The 13,649-nt window shown below is 39.4% G+C and overlaps 1 protein-coding gene across 1 annotated transcript in view; it reads right to left on the minus strand.

The window, feature by feature from the left end:
* Nucleotides 1-13,649, minus strand: part of VPS13A (vacuolar protein sorting 13 homolog A (S. cerevisiae)) — a gene marked incomplete at its 5' end in the record, with an annotated part of 218,593 nt that overhangs the window by 48,519 nt on the left and 156,425 nt on the right. Inside the window, 6 exons of the mRNA XM_015412948.1 lie at nt 1,532-1,645; nt 5,924-6,032; nt 6,821-6,890; nt 7,845-7,926; nt 8,409-8,555; nt 11,797-11,950. Coding sequence (XP_015268434.1) covers nt 1,532-1,645; nt 5,924-6,032; nt 6,821-6,890; nt 7,845-7,926; nt 8,409-8,555; nt 11,797-11,950 — 676 coding nt within the window. The remainder of the gene's footprint in view (nt 1-1,531; nt 1,646-5,923; nt 6,033-6,820; nt 6,891-7,844; nt 7,927-8,408; nt 8,556-11,796; nt 11,951-13,649) is intronic.

A 13,649-nucleotide genomic window follows, 5' to 3' on the forward strand; every position in this document is an offset into this window, starting at 1 on the left:
TACCCAGAATTAAACTTTGTTGGTCTTAAAGGTGCCATCGGACTCAAATTGTTCTATAAACATGACATGTTAGCCAAGGAATTTCTGTGCTTCTTAATTAACTACCTATTAATACACTGAGGGGGGGGAAACCAGTCCTAAAGGTTATAAAGTTTGTTATTCCATATTGCTTATATCATTATATCCAACTCTCAACATGGCTCCAAATGCAGTTCATTAAATTCAAATATTAGGACCATGTACACAGAAGGCATTCTACAAAAATGGAGAAAATTCCCACATTTGCAGTAAATATAAAAACAAAACAAAAAATGGGAAGGAGGTTCAAAAACTCCCAAAACAGAGAAACTTTGTCTAAAATTGTACAGACAATAGACAGGAAACAGAACGCAGGATGCTGTGATTGGTGTGGGTGACAGAGATGCTGGAGAGGAAGAAGACAGAGAGGGTAAAATCCTGGGGCAATGGCAGAGGAGATGTCAGAAAGGGAAAAAGTAAAAAAATCTGTATACGTGTGGGTGATATCTGGGCTGTTGTTGGCCTCCCCTTACCATGCTGCCTCCTCCTTCCTGCTACAAGGAAAATAGGAGGGCAGACAATGAACTGAGGGCACTGAGAACTGCAGTGTTTGGGCTGCTGCTGCTGCCACTGCTCCCCCTCCCTTTCTTTCACTTCATCCTCCTAGCTGTCAGGAGGGAAAGAAGAGGGTAGGTGCTGGGAAGAAGCTTCATGTCCCAGCAGTCTCCTTCTCCTGACAAATTATCTGGGGGCAACTGGTGGCAAATTATCTGAGGTTTGTGCTGAGAGGAATCCCAGGTATGTAAAGCAGGCTTCCATGTCCCAGCAACCCCCCCTCCCCCAACAAATTATTTGGGGGCAACTGAGCACCTGCAGTGTTTATGTTGGGAGGGAGCCTGTGGCTGCTTGGGCTCCTTCCCATCCCAAACACTACCAGTGGTCAGAGCTGCTCTCCTTGTGTCACTGAAATAGATTGCAAGTGCTGTAATCTAACACCACCAGCAATAAAATACTGTCAGGATCTACCACATGCTGACAAGATCAGGCCTCAAGGTCTTGACCAGAAAAAAATGTCCCCCCCCCCTTTAAACAAGTTCTTTTTATTTTGTAACATTTGGCCTGATGAAGATTTCTGGTGAGCTTAAAAGCTTGCACAGTGTTTTGTGTCATGTTGTTTAATCTGAATAAAAGATATTACATGGATTTTATTTTTTATTCTGGATTTTGCATTGGCCATTACGGCTGTTTACAACTGCTCTACCACAGACACATGACCCCTTCCTGAAAACCTTTTGCTAAGTAGCAGACTGGACCTTTCACGCTTCTTTTCTTGCCCTGCATAAAAAAATTAACCCAACTGTTAGAATTTTAGCAGATATCTGCTACTCATTTTGGAGGTGCTGGGGAGTGGAGGACTATACATATAAATATCCAACATAAACTCATTAAAATTCAAGCTTGTTCTTGTCTGTATTCTTCAATATCCAAATATTACATTATGACATGAACATACCTTGATTGGAGAAATATGAAAATATTCATACAAGCTGATTTGCGATGTATCAGTTGACGATATATTCTTCAATTCTTCCTGTACAGCTTCTACATCTTTTTTGAAAAGTTCTATCTGTGAATATTTTATTAAACAAGAAACAGCTAATGTAATTTGTGGCAACTAGAAACTCAATCTTATTTATAGTATATTCTACTTAATTTGAAGGATGTTCTGTCCTGATTAGAGATGTGAAGGCCCAGGAAAAAAACTGGACACATTTGTAAAAACTCCCTTGATGAGAGCTTTTTTCCTCATTTTTTTCTGAATTCCTATGAACTTTTTTTTAAATATAATTAATGAAATAGTTTACTGACTCAAACTGTATAGCATGAAAAAGTTAAGAAACTAGATCAGGGGTGGTCAAACTTGCTTAACATAACAGCCACACAGAATAAATGTCAGATGTTTGAGAGCAGCAAGACATGAACAAATATTACACAAACATTTTTATTGAAAAATATGCAAATTTGATTTTTATTAACATTAAATTAGACTGTGTGGAAGAGCCGCATGTGGCTCCTGAGCTGCAGTTTGGCCACCCCTGAACTAGATCATTAGATAATGAACTCTTATTTACACTGTATTCATATGGAACATATTTAAAGGATCTTTTATCATTTAAAAGTGAATTATGTTGGCAGCAGTTAATATGCTATAAAGTGCCTGGAGATCCATATGTAATTCCAGAACACCACCAGGCTCCACCTGGAGGTTCAAGATACAAGATGAAAGGCAGTGGCACAGCAATATATGAAAACAAGAAAAAAGTGCATGTGCCCAAATTTTAACACCAATCAATGTTTATTTACAGTCCAAGACCATTGATCAAAGAAATACATATTCATCATGTACAAACAAATTTGCTTTCAGCTCAAATTTGCTTTCACCTTAAAATCATTAAAGTTTAAAAATCGATTGTATAAAAAAATATATCTACAACTGAACTAGTTATGAGTTGTGTGGAAAGTAGATAAGGGTTATGATTGATCTGCTTTATTGTGGAATGTTACCAGATGTGAGCAGAATTTAGCTATTTGTCTAGAGATTTGCTGATTTTCCTCTATCAAAAGTCTCTCAAGATTGGCACTATCTGCATCAAGTGCTGGTCTATCTAAGAGGGGGGTGAAAAGCTTGTCCCTGTAAGCTTGATGAAAAGGGCAGCGGAAGAACATGTGGAGCATTGATTCCACTTCTCCCATAGAACATGGGCAGCACCTGTCTTCATATGGTATCTGACAACCTCCTTATTCTGGAGGTCTGGTTTCACTTTAAAAGTGTTCTTTATTTTGTTTTACTGGGTATATACGGCTGTCACCAGGAAATTTTAAGGATTTCCAAACCTTTATGCTTTTACTGTTGCTCTTTTTAATTTGGTAGACCGAGTTCAAGGCTTACAGGGATCTATGTGGTCCTGGGAAGTATTTCATTCAGAGCTGGTATAAACTTGGATGAAAGAGGATTTATTGAAATAACTACTAAATAAGAGGGTTGTACAATGTAACTAGTAATGTATAGATGATGAACAATTGCTTTGGTATCACACAATCTTATTCCTCACTGACAGGGATTTTTCAGGTAACTTTGTAAGACTTGTTTAATTCAAGGTCATATATGTTCACTGTTTCTCTCCAGTTTATCAGGACATACAGCCTTTCCTATAACTTGTCTTCAATTAAACTTTCATTTACTTTTTCCTATACACTCAGCTTTCCTTCTGTTTCTCACTGAACTACCTCAGCTGTCAGCTTACTTACCACAGCCATGCAACCAAACTTTTAAAGAGACACACACCCACAAAAACAAGGAATCATTACAGTATCTTTCTATATTTCCCCTCTAGGGCCTTAGAAGGAATAGCTGCACAATGAGCCAAGGTAAGAGCTCTTCTGTAGGATGGCACATCCAGATAAGTCAGGTATTTAGCCATATTCATTACATATCTGGAATCATTGTGGGCTGAGAAGGAAGGAGCTCAATTTAAATCCCCTTGGCGCTCTAGATCCTTTGTTTAATTATACTTCTCACCTGTATACTATTTTGTGCCAATAAATCCCCAGGCGAGAGTCCCATTTTTTCTAAATTAGTCTTGGTCCTTCGGATCCACCTTGGCTGATAAGAATCTTTATTTATTAGGGGGAGAAGTCCTTTTGTATTTGAATTGATCCTGAGCTATTGATATGCAGAGAATAATAATACTCTGGCTTCTATTCTCATTAGACCAGTTTCTAGGCGTAAAAAGGCATTTGGCACCCGCGGGGGAACCTGTAAGACCTTGCGAATGAATTTGGATTGAACCTTCTCAAGCGCACATAAATTAGTGGTAGAAATACCCAAGTAATACAGGAGCTGCGCTAATACTTTAGTTTGAAACAACTTCAAAGCTGCTGGAACGTACAGACCTCCCTTAGATCGATAGAATCTCAGGATAGCGTGTACTGTTTTCTCAGCTTTTTCCACCATCATATTACAGTGTGCTGAGTTAGCTCCCGATTCTTGAATGGCCATGCCCAAGTAAACAAATTTGTTTACTTGCTCAATTTTGTTACCTTTCATTATCCACAGATACTTCTTGGGATGTCTACCAAATGCCATCACTTTTGTTTTATCGTAGTTTATCACCAAGTGTTCTTTCTTGCAGTATGTTATGAAGCAATCTAATGCCCTTCATAATCCTAGCGGTGTTCTAGATAACAAGGCTGCATCATCTGCATATAGCAGAATCAGTAGATGGCGTGAGGCAAGTTTTGGCAGGTGGAATTTAAAGTCTGTCATGTGTTTCACCATATCACTAATATAGTAGTTGAATAATATAGGGGCCAGAAGGCAACCCTGCCTAACTCCCTCAAAAGTTCTTATTGGGTTAGTGAGTGAGCCCTGCGAATTATATCTCACTCTGAGGTATGACTCCTCATGCAGGGCGCGAACAAGATATAGCAATCTTTTATTTATGGTGGAACGTTCAAGATTTTGCCATAATCTTTGTCTTGAGATTGAATTGAAAGCAGCCTTCAGCCTACAAAGAAGTAGGGCTTTTGTCAGCATATTTTTCAATTAGCTGTTGGAGACCAATAATCAATGAATTTAATAATAGACATATAAAGTACTCAGAACAAATTTTCCATAAACAACAGGTAGAAATTCACTGGTAAAGTTGATTACAGGTAGAAATTCAGATGGAGTTTTTCCACAAACAATTCGTAATACATTCAAAAAAGTCCTTGAACTGTAAGGATGTAGTAGTGTCTCAGCCAGCTGACTCGATGGACCCTCAGTTCTAAATCTGTTTCAATAATTGTTTTTCTTCAAGAATCATGCTGGGTTCAACATTTCCCTCTAATGAAAATGGTGAAATGCTTCAGAATTTTGAAGGGAGGTTCCAAGAAATGATAGATTCTGCATTGGGAATCACTGAGGATTGCTGTAATATGCTTTATGGATGTCTACATGTATCTTTGAAATGTTAAATCCAGCATGATTCGGGGGGGGGATTATTGAAATGGATTTAGAACTGGGGTTCTATTGAGTCAGCTGGCTGAGACACTACTACATCCTTACAGTTTGACTTTATTACAAATTGTTTGTGGAAAAACTCCACCTGTGAATTTCTACCTGTGATCAGCTTTACCAGTGAATTTCTACTTGTTGTTTATGGAAAATTTGTTCTGAGTACTTTATATTAAAATTTGGGCCCACCTGGAGGTTGGCAACCATAGGGGAAACATTCAAATAAGGAAAACAAGGCAATCTTGGTATGGGAAGGAAGTATATTATAGGCAGGGACTTCATGAGACTGTTTTTGTATACATAACAAACTTGCTTTTCTTTACTACAAAATTAGTTTTCTAATATCAACTTTTATTTTTCCCTAAAAATTAAAAGACAGCATAAGTTGTAGAATTTTGCCGCTCTCTCTCAAAGATGTTTAAGATGCAGAATAAGTTTGTTTTAATAGGAAAGTAAGTACTATGTACACTTTAATTACCAAAAATGTCTATTTTTTTCTAGGGGGGAAATGTGTCCTCCATGGCTTCAAAATTTCTGGAAATTTTACATTTCTAAGGAAGGAATCTTGACTGTTCAAATCTATTCAATGGAGCATACTCCCAGGAAACAGTTCTTAGGATTGCAATGTAATTATGATGTGAAGAAACATACATATCTTATGTCCTGTTTTTTATTTAATGAATTTAAAACATTTTCACAGTCTTGTTTTATATATTCTGGAGCAACTATTCCACACTTTAATTTAACCATCCCTTGCTACTGAATAATTAATATAGTGTTTAAAGAAATATAATAAAGGCATTTTTACACTTTTGAAAATATGTTTCAGGTATCAAGGGTTCCTACCTCTTGGTCTTTGGGTACTTCATCAGAAAATGTAAAAAAATCAGCCAGTGCATAAAGAAACCCAAGATCCAATCTGAGATCCATCTCTTGAATCAGGACCTTAAAATACCTGCAAAAAGAGCACAAAACTATGATGTCGGAGTAATCTATTTTGTAATAAGTCAAAATAGTCAAAAATATCAAATATAGAAAATGCCATTAAAAAAGCTAAATTAAAAAAAATGTTTACTAACTAAAGACAATGTTAAGACATGCCTATGTAGTCAACATAGGGTATATGTTAAAGGAAATCAAGGCATTCTGAGAATGGAACTGTGTTTCCAGTTTACTCATCCAAAATGTGCAATGGCTTTTGCTGGCATTAGAAAATACTTTGTACCAGAAATTGCTGTAGACGAAGGACCAGATCAGCCCCCAGAGTTTTGTCTTCTTCCCATTACAAAGGCAGCGTAACAACAATATTTTCAACCCCATAGTAAAATTCCCCTTTCAGTTACTTGGCTTTATGGCAAAAAACTTCTTAAAATGCATTACTCAGCATTAAGATTAATTATTTGGCAAATGATTCTGTTAATGCAGCTTCCAATACTGCATGTAATTATCACTTCATTATTAGATATAAATCTGTTTCATCAATGAATCATGCTTTTACCAGTCTCAGAGGATAGTCAGTCAAAACACATAACTTGGAAGTATGATGCAAGCCCAGTATCAAATTTGAATCCCTCTAGACTCAAATGTTGGAAGTGGCCATTTGACTTTCTTTTATTTACAGCATGATCTTAACCACTTTTTTTAAAAGTACCACTGATTTCAATATGCTTTACTTCCAAATGAGCAAGCTTAGTATTGGGTCCTTAAAAATAATGCAATAATAGGAAAAGAATATGTACCTACTTTATACGAGATATTTGAGAATGTCCTGCAGTTCTCATAACAATACTGACATCAGTAAATGGCTTGGGCTCTATACAAATTCCAGATAAACAGAATTAATACAAATGCAGAATATAACTTCTCTTGAAACATAAGTTACAGTATATAAAACCATAATCATTTGCAAAGGATATAATGGAAAGGTCTGACAAACCAAAGGTCCAAGGGGGTAGAGGCATATGGGAGGAAATGAAGCTAACAACTAAAATGATTAAGCGCACTTCCAAAAATACCTTCACAATTGAATTTAGCAGATGTGCATTGATTGGACATTTAGGGAAGTCACAGGTGCTGTCTGTCCAACATATAAATTAGTTTCAGATTCCAATTTTACTCTGCCAAAAATATTTCAAATAAAACACAAAGAACAATTCAAGCAACCACTAATGACGTTAAATCCTTTGATTTCAATATGATACGTTTAAGCTTGTGCTTAACCTTCCTCTTGAAAAAAATCTGTCTCAAGACTGCTTAACTTCAGCTGAATCATTTAAGCTTCCCTAAAGACACTAGCTTGTAAAACTGAACTCTTTGCTGCTCCCAACCCAGCCTGGGCACAGCACTCTTGTTTCAAAAACTTACTGTCTACAGATGTGACCTAAACCTAACCGGCTGGAGGAAAGCTCGGGTGTTTTTAGTTAGGGCAGTTCCTGAGGAAAGACAAAAGGCTGACCCAGTCAGACAACATTCACAGATGACGACTACAGATTACTACACTTCAGGAGGAGGCTGAAATCCAACTATTCATTTTCGGACGAACAGTGTATTCAAGTGAAACAAAAAAGTCATCTGTTTATCCAATATATTTCCAGAAAAGCCATGTTCCAGAATATTTAGAAATCAAGACCCAAACCTACTGACTAAATCCAATTTCCTTCCTAATCTAATTATGAATGATTATTTAAACAGAGGATCTTTATTTTGTTTTGTCTAAATGATTTAAAAATGCATAGAAAACATAATGCATTAAATGTTATTAACAAACCTGAATCCAAAGTGATGGACTTGGGAGGTTTAATAGGATAAAACACAAAGGGAAATATGGCTCCAGGAATCTGGTTTTGTATCTGATAGGGGCAATAACAGTATAAGATGGTGCATGTTAGATGTTCATTTGCAAATGCTTTTGTATTAAAGATTTCACAAATGTCCTAAATTACAGGTATTTCTGCTTAACAAATTATAACTTCAAAAGAAAAATAAATCTTGTAAAATATTTTGCTTAGCATCTAAACTCCTATTAGCTTTTCTATTTAATAAAGATTGCATCCTGAACTTTGGGTCTCAGCACATTTCTTTAATTAATTCATTACACCAATCATAAAAATATTGTTTTTATCATTTGATAATAAGATAATGATTTTAAAAATGCTTCAGAGTAATGCAATTACTGAAGCATTATATTGTCAAGAAAAATTCAAAATTATAGTTTAAAGATTAAATTAAATGCACATTTTTTTTAAAAAAAGGCTGTATATTATAGCTCTTGCCTTGATCTGGTGTCATCCCAAAGGTTTTTGAACACTCGTTGGCAACTTCTCAAACATACCTGAATCCTATAAATCTGGACTCTAAAGGATGACTGATGTTCAGATGTACTGTACTGAACTTTCAATGCTGGTAAAAAACTTCTTCTCAGAGGGATTTCATTTGGCTGGAGTATTTTCATATTATTACCAGTAGGAGTCAAACAGACCTGACATATTAAAAAGAAAGGTCCTCATCTTAATGCTGAAAAATATTTCAAATAAAACACAGGGAACAATTCAGCCAAATACAAACACCTTTAAGTCCCTTTGATTTCATTAGGAGACATTTAAGCTTGTATTTAACCTTCCACTTGAAATCAATTTGTCTCAAGACTGCCTAACTTTAGCTAACTCATACCCACAGCCAGAGGTCATTTCGGGGGGGATCGCGGGGGATCGCAGTTCCCCCGGGTGAGGTACGGGGGGCGGGGCACATGACGAAGCCCCGCCCCCTGCGTGCGGCTGCCCCGCTTCCGGCCCTCATTCAGCCAGGAGGAGGCAGGAGAAGAGGGTAGGTAAGTTGCTTCCTCCCTGCCTCCCCCCACCCCTGCCTGCCTGGAGTCAGGGAGGGCCTTCGCGGGGCTTCCTTGCACTCCCGCCGGCCTTGCAGGTCCACCGCCGGCCCCCTGATTTCAGGGGGTGTGGCATATGCTAATGACTTATGCTAATGAGTTCCCCTAGCTCTTTTTCTACGAAATGACCCCTGGAAGCAGTAATGATAATGATGGAAACCTTTAAAAATAGGTTGGTTATTAAAGAGTAGTATCACCTTATTGTACAACCAGTGATATGAATGGTGATTCTGTAAATATACAATGCATTTTACAAAAAACATCCACGTTTTTGCATAACTTAATTGAGTTTAAAAAACAAGTAGCATTTCTAAATAAAGTCAGTAGGAGGAGTGCTGCATTTGTGTCTCTCAGAATCTGAGGACTGCCTCCCTAGAGACGGCACCAAATCTTCCCATATTCAAGAGTCATTTTGGAATGAACTGAAACCCAGGCCTGTAGCCAGGATCCTTTGGCTTGTGGGGCAATTCCTTTTCTGGTCAGGCTGCCATTATTTTTCTGTCATTTACTGTCACAGAAGCAGCCAAGATTAGCTGATATCTTATTGTCCCCCTATCAGTCCCCTGGAAGGGAAGGCAGCATGGTATTGCCTGATCCCTCAGTAGGGTACTGGCCTACCCGACCCTATTTGAGAGGGAAGGCAGCACCTGATCCCCCAGTAGGGTACTGGCCTACCTGACCCTACCTGAGAGCCAGTTTGGTGTAGTGGTTAGGAGCACGGACTCTAATCTAATCTGGGAGAACCAGGTTTGATTCCCCACTCCTCTACGTGCAGATGCTGATGTGACCTTAGGTCAGTCACAAGTTCTTTCAGAGCTGTTCTATCAAGAGCAGTTCTCAAAAGAGCTCTCATCCCCAACTACCTCACAGGGTGCCTGTTGTGGGGAGAGGAAGGGAAAGGAGATTGTAAGCCTACTCCTTCGAGTAGTGAAGGGTGGGGTATAAATCCAATCTCTTCCTCCTCCTCCTCCTCCTCCTTCTTCTCCCTTCCCTGTCTGCTGCCAGGTTCAGTCTCCAGGGGAGCCAGCAGGGCAGCTTAAGAAGGGGAGCCCTCGCCAGCCCCCTTCCCTCTGTCCTTACCCAGCTGGGCTCGCATGACCATGTTGGAAGCAGGAGCGCTATTGAGTTGACAAGCTCCCACTCCCCCTGCTTTCCTGCTGCTGCTGCTCCACGCTGAGTGTGCAGGAGCTGAGCCCCAGAAGTGGTGGAAAGACAAGGGGTGGGGAAAGGAGGTGGGATCCTTGCTTTTGGGGTGCAGCTAGAAAGAACTGGCCAAGCAAGAGGCTCTTGGTTGGGAGTGTGAACCTTTAAAAGAATGTTAAAATGTTTTTAAACAATGACTGGAAACTTCCCAATTGGAGGTGAGGAGGGCAGAGGATGGAGGGTGGACCTGGAGATCTCCTGTGTGTGGTGGAGCTTCAGTTTTTAAAAACAAATGGTCAGGCATGGCGAAAGCCGGGAAGGCAGGACGGAGGGTGGACCTGGCAATCTCCTGTGTTATTGGTGTGTGGTTCAGTGTGATGCAGAAGAGTGCCCCTTTAAAAAATGTTTAAAAAAATTTAAAAAAAAAAAAAAAAAAACAACGGATAAATTCTTGTGGGGCTGTGCCTTTAAGAGCGGGGGCGGAGACTCAAATAGCCCCACTGTAGCTACAGGCCTGCTGAAAATCAGCATGCAAGCCCACTGTTAAATACATCAAAGAAGCATAATTGATAAGTAAGTGTTCCACCTTGTCACTTTTGGAAATAATTGGCGATTATCTTAATTTTTACACATGGAACATCTTTTTATTTAAATGGAAACTTTGATAGATAAAGGAAAACTGGGGAACAAATAACCATTTAAAATTCTGATAAATTTGATATAAGCTTGTTTCCAAAGATAGCTTGAATTGCTAAGTTAAAAAAAGGGGGTGAGGGATAAGGTTGCCAGCTCTGGGCTGGGGAATTCTTGGAGATCTGGGAGTGGAACCTGGGGTGGGGGGTCAGGGACCTCAGTGGAGTATAGAGGTGAGCAATCCCCCCTTTTGGTTTGTGTCTATTGGACCCCCCAAAAATTTGGGATTTCAAAAAAAAAAAACCCACATCCTAATACCAGCAAAGTATTCAGATCTGGGATTTTTTTGAAATAGGAAGAGGTCACATAGCATGGCTTGTCCTTTTCCCACCCGGGGGGGGGGCAAAGGTTATAATCCTATGAACAGTTACAGTGGGACTTACTTCTGATCATTTTAAAAAAATTATTATTACATTTCTTTTTTCCCCCAAAAAAACTTTTATTTTGGATTTACATGTTCAACATTTAAAAACATTCCCTCTTCATATCCATTTCACACATTACCTCCCTCCCCCCTTTGGTTGGCTTCCCGCAATGCTTCCCCCTACCCCCAAACATATTTATATTTCAAGGTAATTATCTCTCTTACATTTCAAAAATTTCTAAATTTCAACTCTAATAATTTTCTAAATACAATATAGTGTTTTTAACGTCCCAGTTTCTTTCTAAATATTCTTTAAAATCTTTCCACTCTTCAAAAAAGTCTTTGTCTTCTTTATTGTACAACTTTTTCATTTATTTATTGTTCAACTTTTTCATTTATTACATTTCTATCCCACCCTCCCCGCGGATGGGCTCAGGGCAGCTAACTGCTTGGGCTGTAAGCATTTGCTGTGGTACAAGAGCCAGGGATAACACACAGCAGAGAACAGGGAGGAGTGCAAGAAAAAGACAGATGATAGCCAAAACATCATCTGCACCTCTCTAGTAAAAGAGATTAACCTGTAAAATTAAAGTGCATGTTACAATTTAATTTTTAAAAATGTTTTCTTGGAATTACCGGAACATTATTATCCAACTCGATTATTTTATTTTCCGTTGGTGAGTGGCCACAGTAGTCATTAAATTCTTTCTCCAGCTTGTCAGTTTGCTTCACACTCAGAGGCTTCCATCTTAACTTTTTCTTGGGTTTTGTTTCCCAAATTACATCAGAACTTGCAAACAAGAATAAAGAATTAATAGAATAGAATCCAAAGGAGACTTCATTTTACTGTGTTTACCAAATTACAATAGACTCTATTTGACAATCTTCAACCTACTAAGATTAATGGCTTAGCTCATAGGTATGCTTGCTCTCAAATGAGGCTTTAGTTTATTTATTTATATATCATCATGAGTCATCATCATCAATACATCTAATTCTCAACCCAGCCAAATCTGAGTTTACATAAATCTTGGCCTTTGAGGGAGGACTCATTAGGTAACTTGCTACCACCCAACTTCCAACTTCTATGCCTGGCTGTCTGTTACTGTTCAACAGCAACCACCTTGTAAAAACCAGTGTGGTACAGTGGTGTGTCAAACATACGGCCCATGGGCTGGAATCAGCCCGTGAGAAACTGGTCATTGCCTTTATTGCCAGATGACCGAGGCTGTGCATTATGTCCCTGTATACTGTCCCAGTGCTATGAGTAATGGGCGTGGAAGTGGGAGGGTGGGCATCAGGGAAATACTTTACTGAGTGTTAATGTTTTAAACATGTTTGTATTTTGAGTAAAAAATAATATTATTAATTGGGTTTGCCTGTGTCCTTTATAAAGTTTATACCTCCCATACCTGGCATTATATTTTATGGCACACATGGCTCGGCCTGACAAAGTGACATTTATGTCAGATCCAGCCCTTGTAACAAATGAGTTTGACCCCTCTGGGTTACAGTTTCAGACAAGGATCTTGAATTGCCATTCAACCATGGAAACTCATTGGGTGACCATGGGCTAATTCTACATTCTCAGCCTAATTTTCCTCACAGAAAGGTGTGGATTGGCCATTAAGAGCACCAGGATTATTCTAGTGGGTTGATGGTCTTCCTTCTTCACCTGGGCCAGGTCAGCTGTGTGACAGAAGGGCTGAACCCAAAATGCTCAAACCTCTTGCAAAGCAAAGACAGCAGTTCCCAGCTAATTGTTTAGGCAAGCTGCCTCTTCTTTCCTCCCTCTCCCCTACAGAAGGGCAAGGAAGGGTCAGGTAGTGCCTCTTCCTCTCTCAATCCCTTCTTTGGGGGATAGGGACAGAGGGGCTGGGGATATGGTTCTCAGATCCCTTCGTTGTGCCAACAGGGGAGGTTGAAGGGCGTCCCGGGGTGGGTGGGAATGTCGAGCAACATGGTGATGTCACCTGGAAGTGACATCAGCGCACTGGTGACAGCAGGGATGACACTCTGTTTCTTGGGCAAAACTCTATGGTAAAAACAGCCTCAAATCATAGAATTTTGCCCAAAAAGCACAGTGTCACCCACCAATGTCACTGATGTGCTGACGTTACTTCCAGGTGATAGCAGCACACTGTACATAGCATCAAGGGTGGGGGGAATTTCCAAGACAGGAGAGGATTTGGCAGTTGCCAGGACCAGGAAAGAAGAAACAGTGTGGAGAAGGTGATACATGTGCAAATAGGGTACTCCTTGCAAGTCCTTGCAGGTTTCCCACTGTGCAACTGGCCCCACCTGGCTTATTCCACACAATTTAGCCTACCCTACAAATGGGCTAGATTTTTTCCAAGGAAAGACTGCCAAGGGGAGAGGAGTGAAAATTGAAGACAGGCATACAGATGATACATTGACTGGTGGATGGAAAGGACAGAAGGAACCAGGAAAAGGGGTGAGGCTAAGGTAGCTTTCAGGGAAGGGAAAGA

Source organism: Gekko japonicus, unplaced genomic scaffold (genome assembly GCF_001447785.1).
Source record: "Gekko japonicus isolate JY-2015 unplaced genomic scaffold, Gekko_japonicus_V1.1 scaffold1971, whole genome shotgun sequence".
In the NCBI taxonomy this organism is placed as follows: domain Eukaryota; kingdom Metazoa; phylum Chordata; class Lepidosauria; order Squamata; family Gekkonidae; genus Gekko; species Gekko japonicus.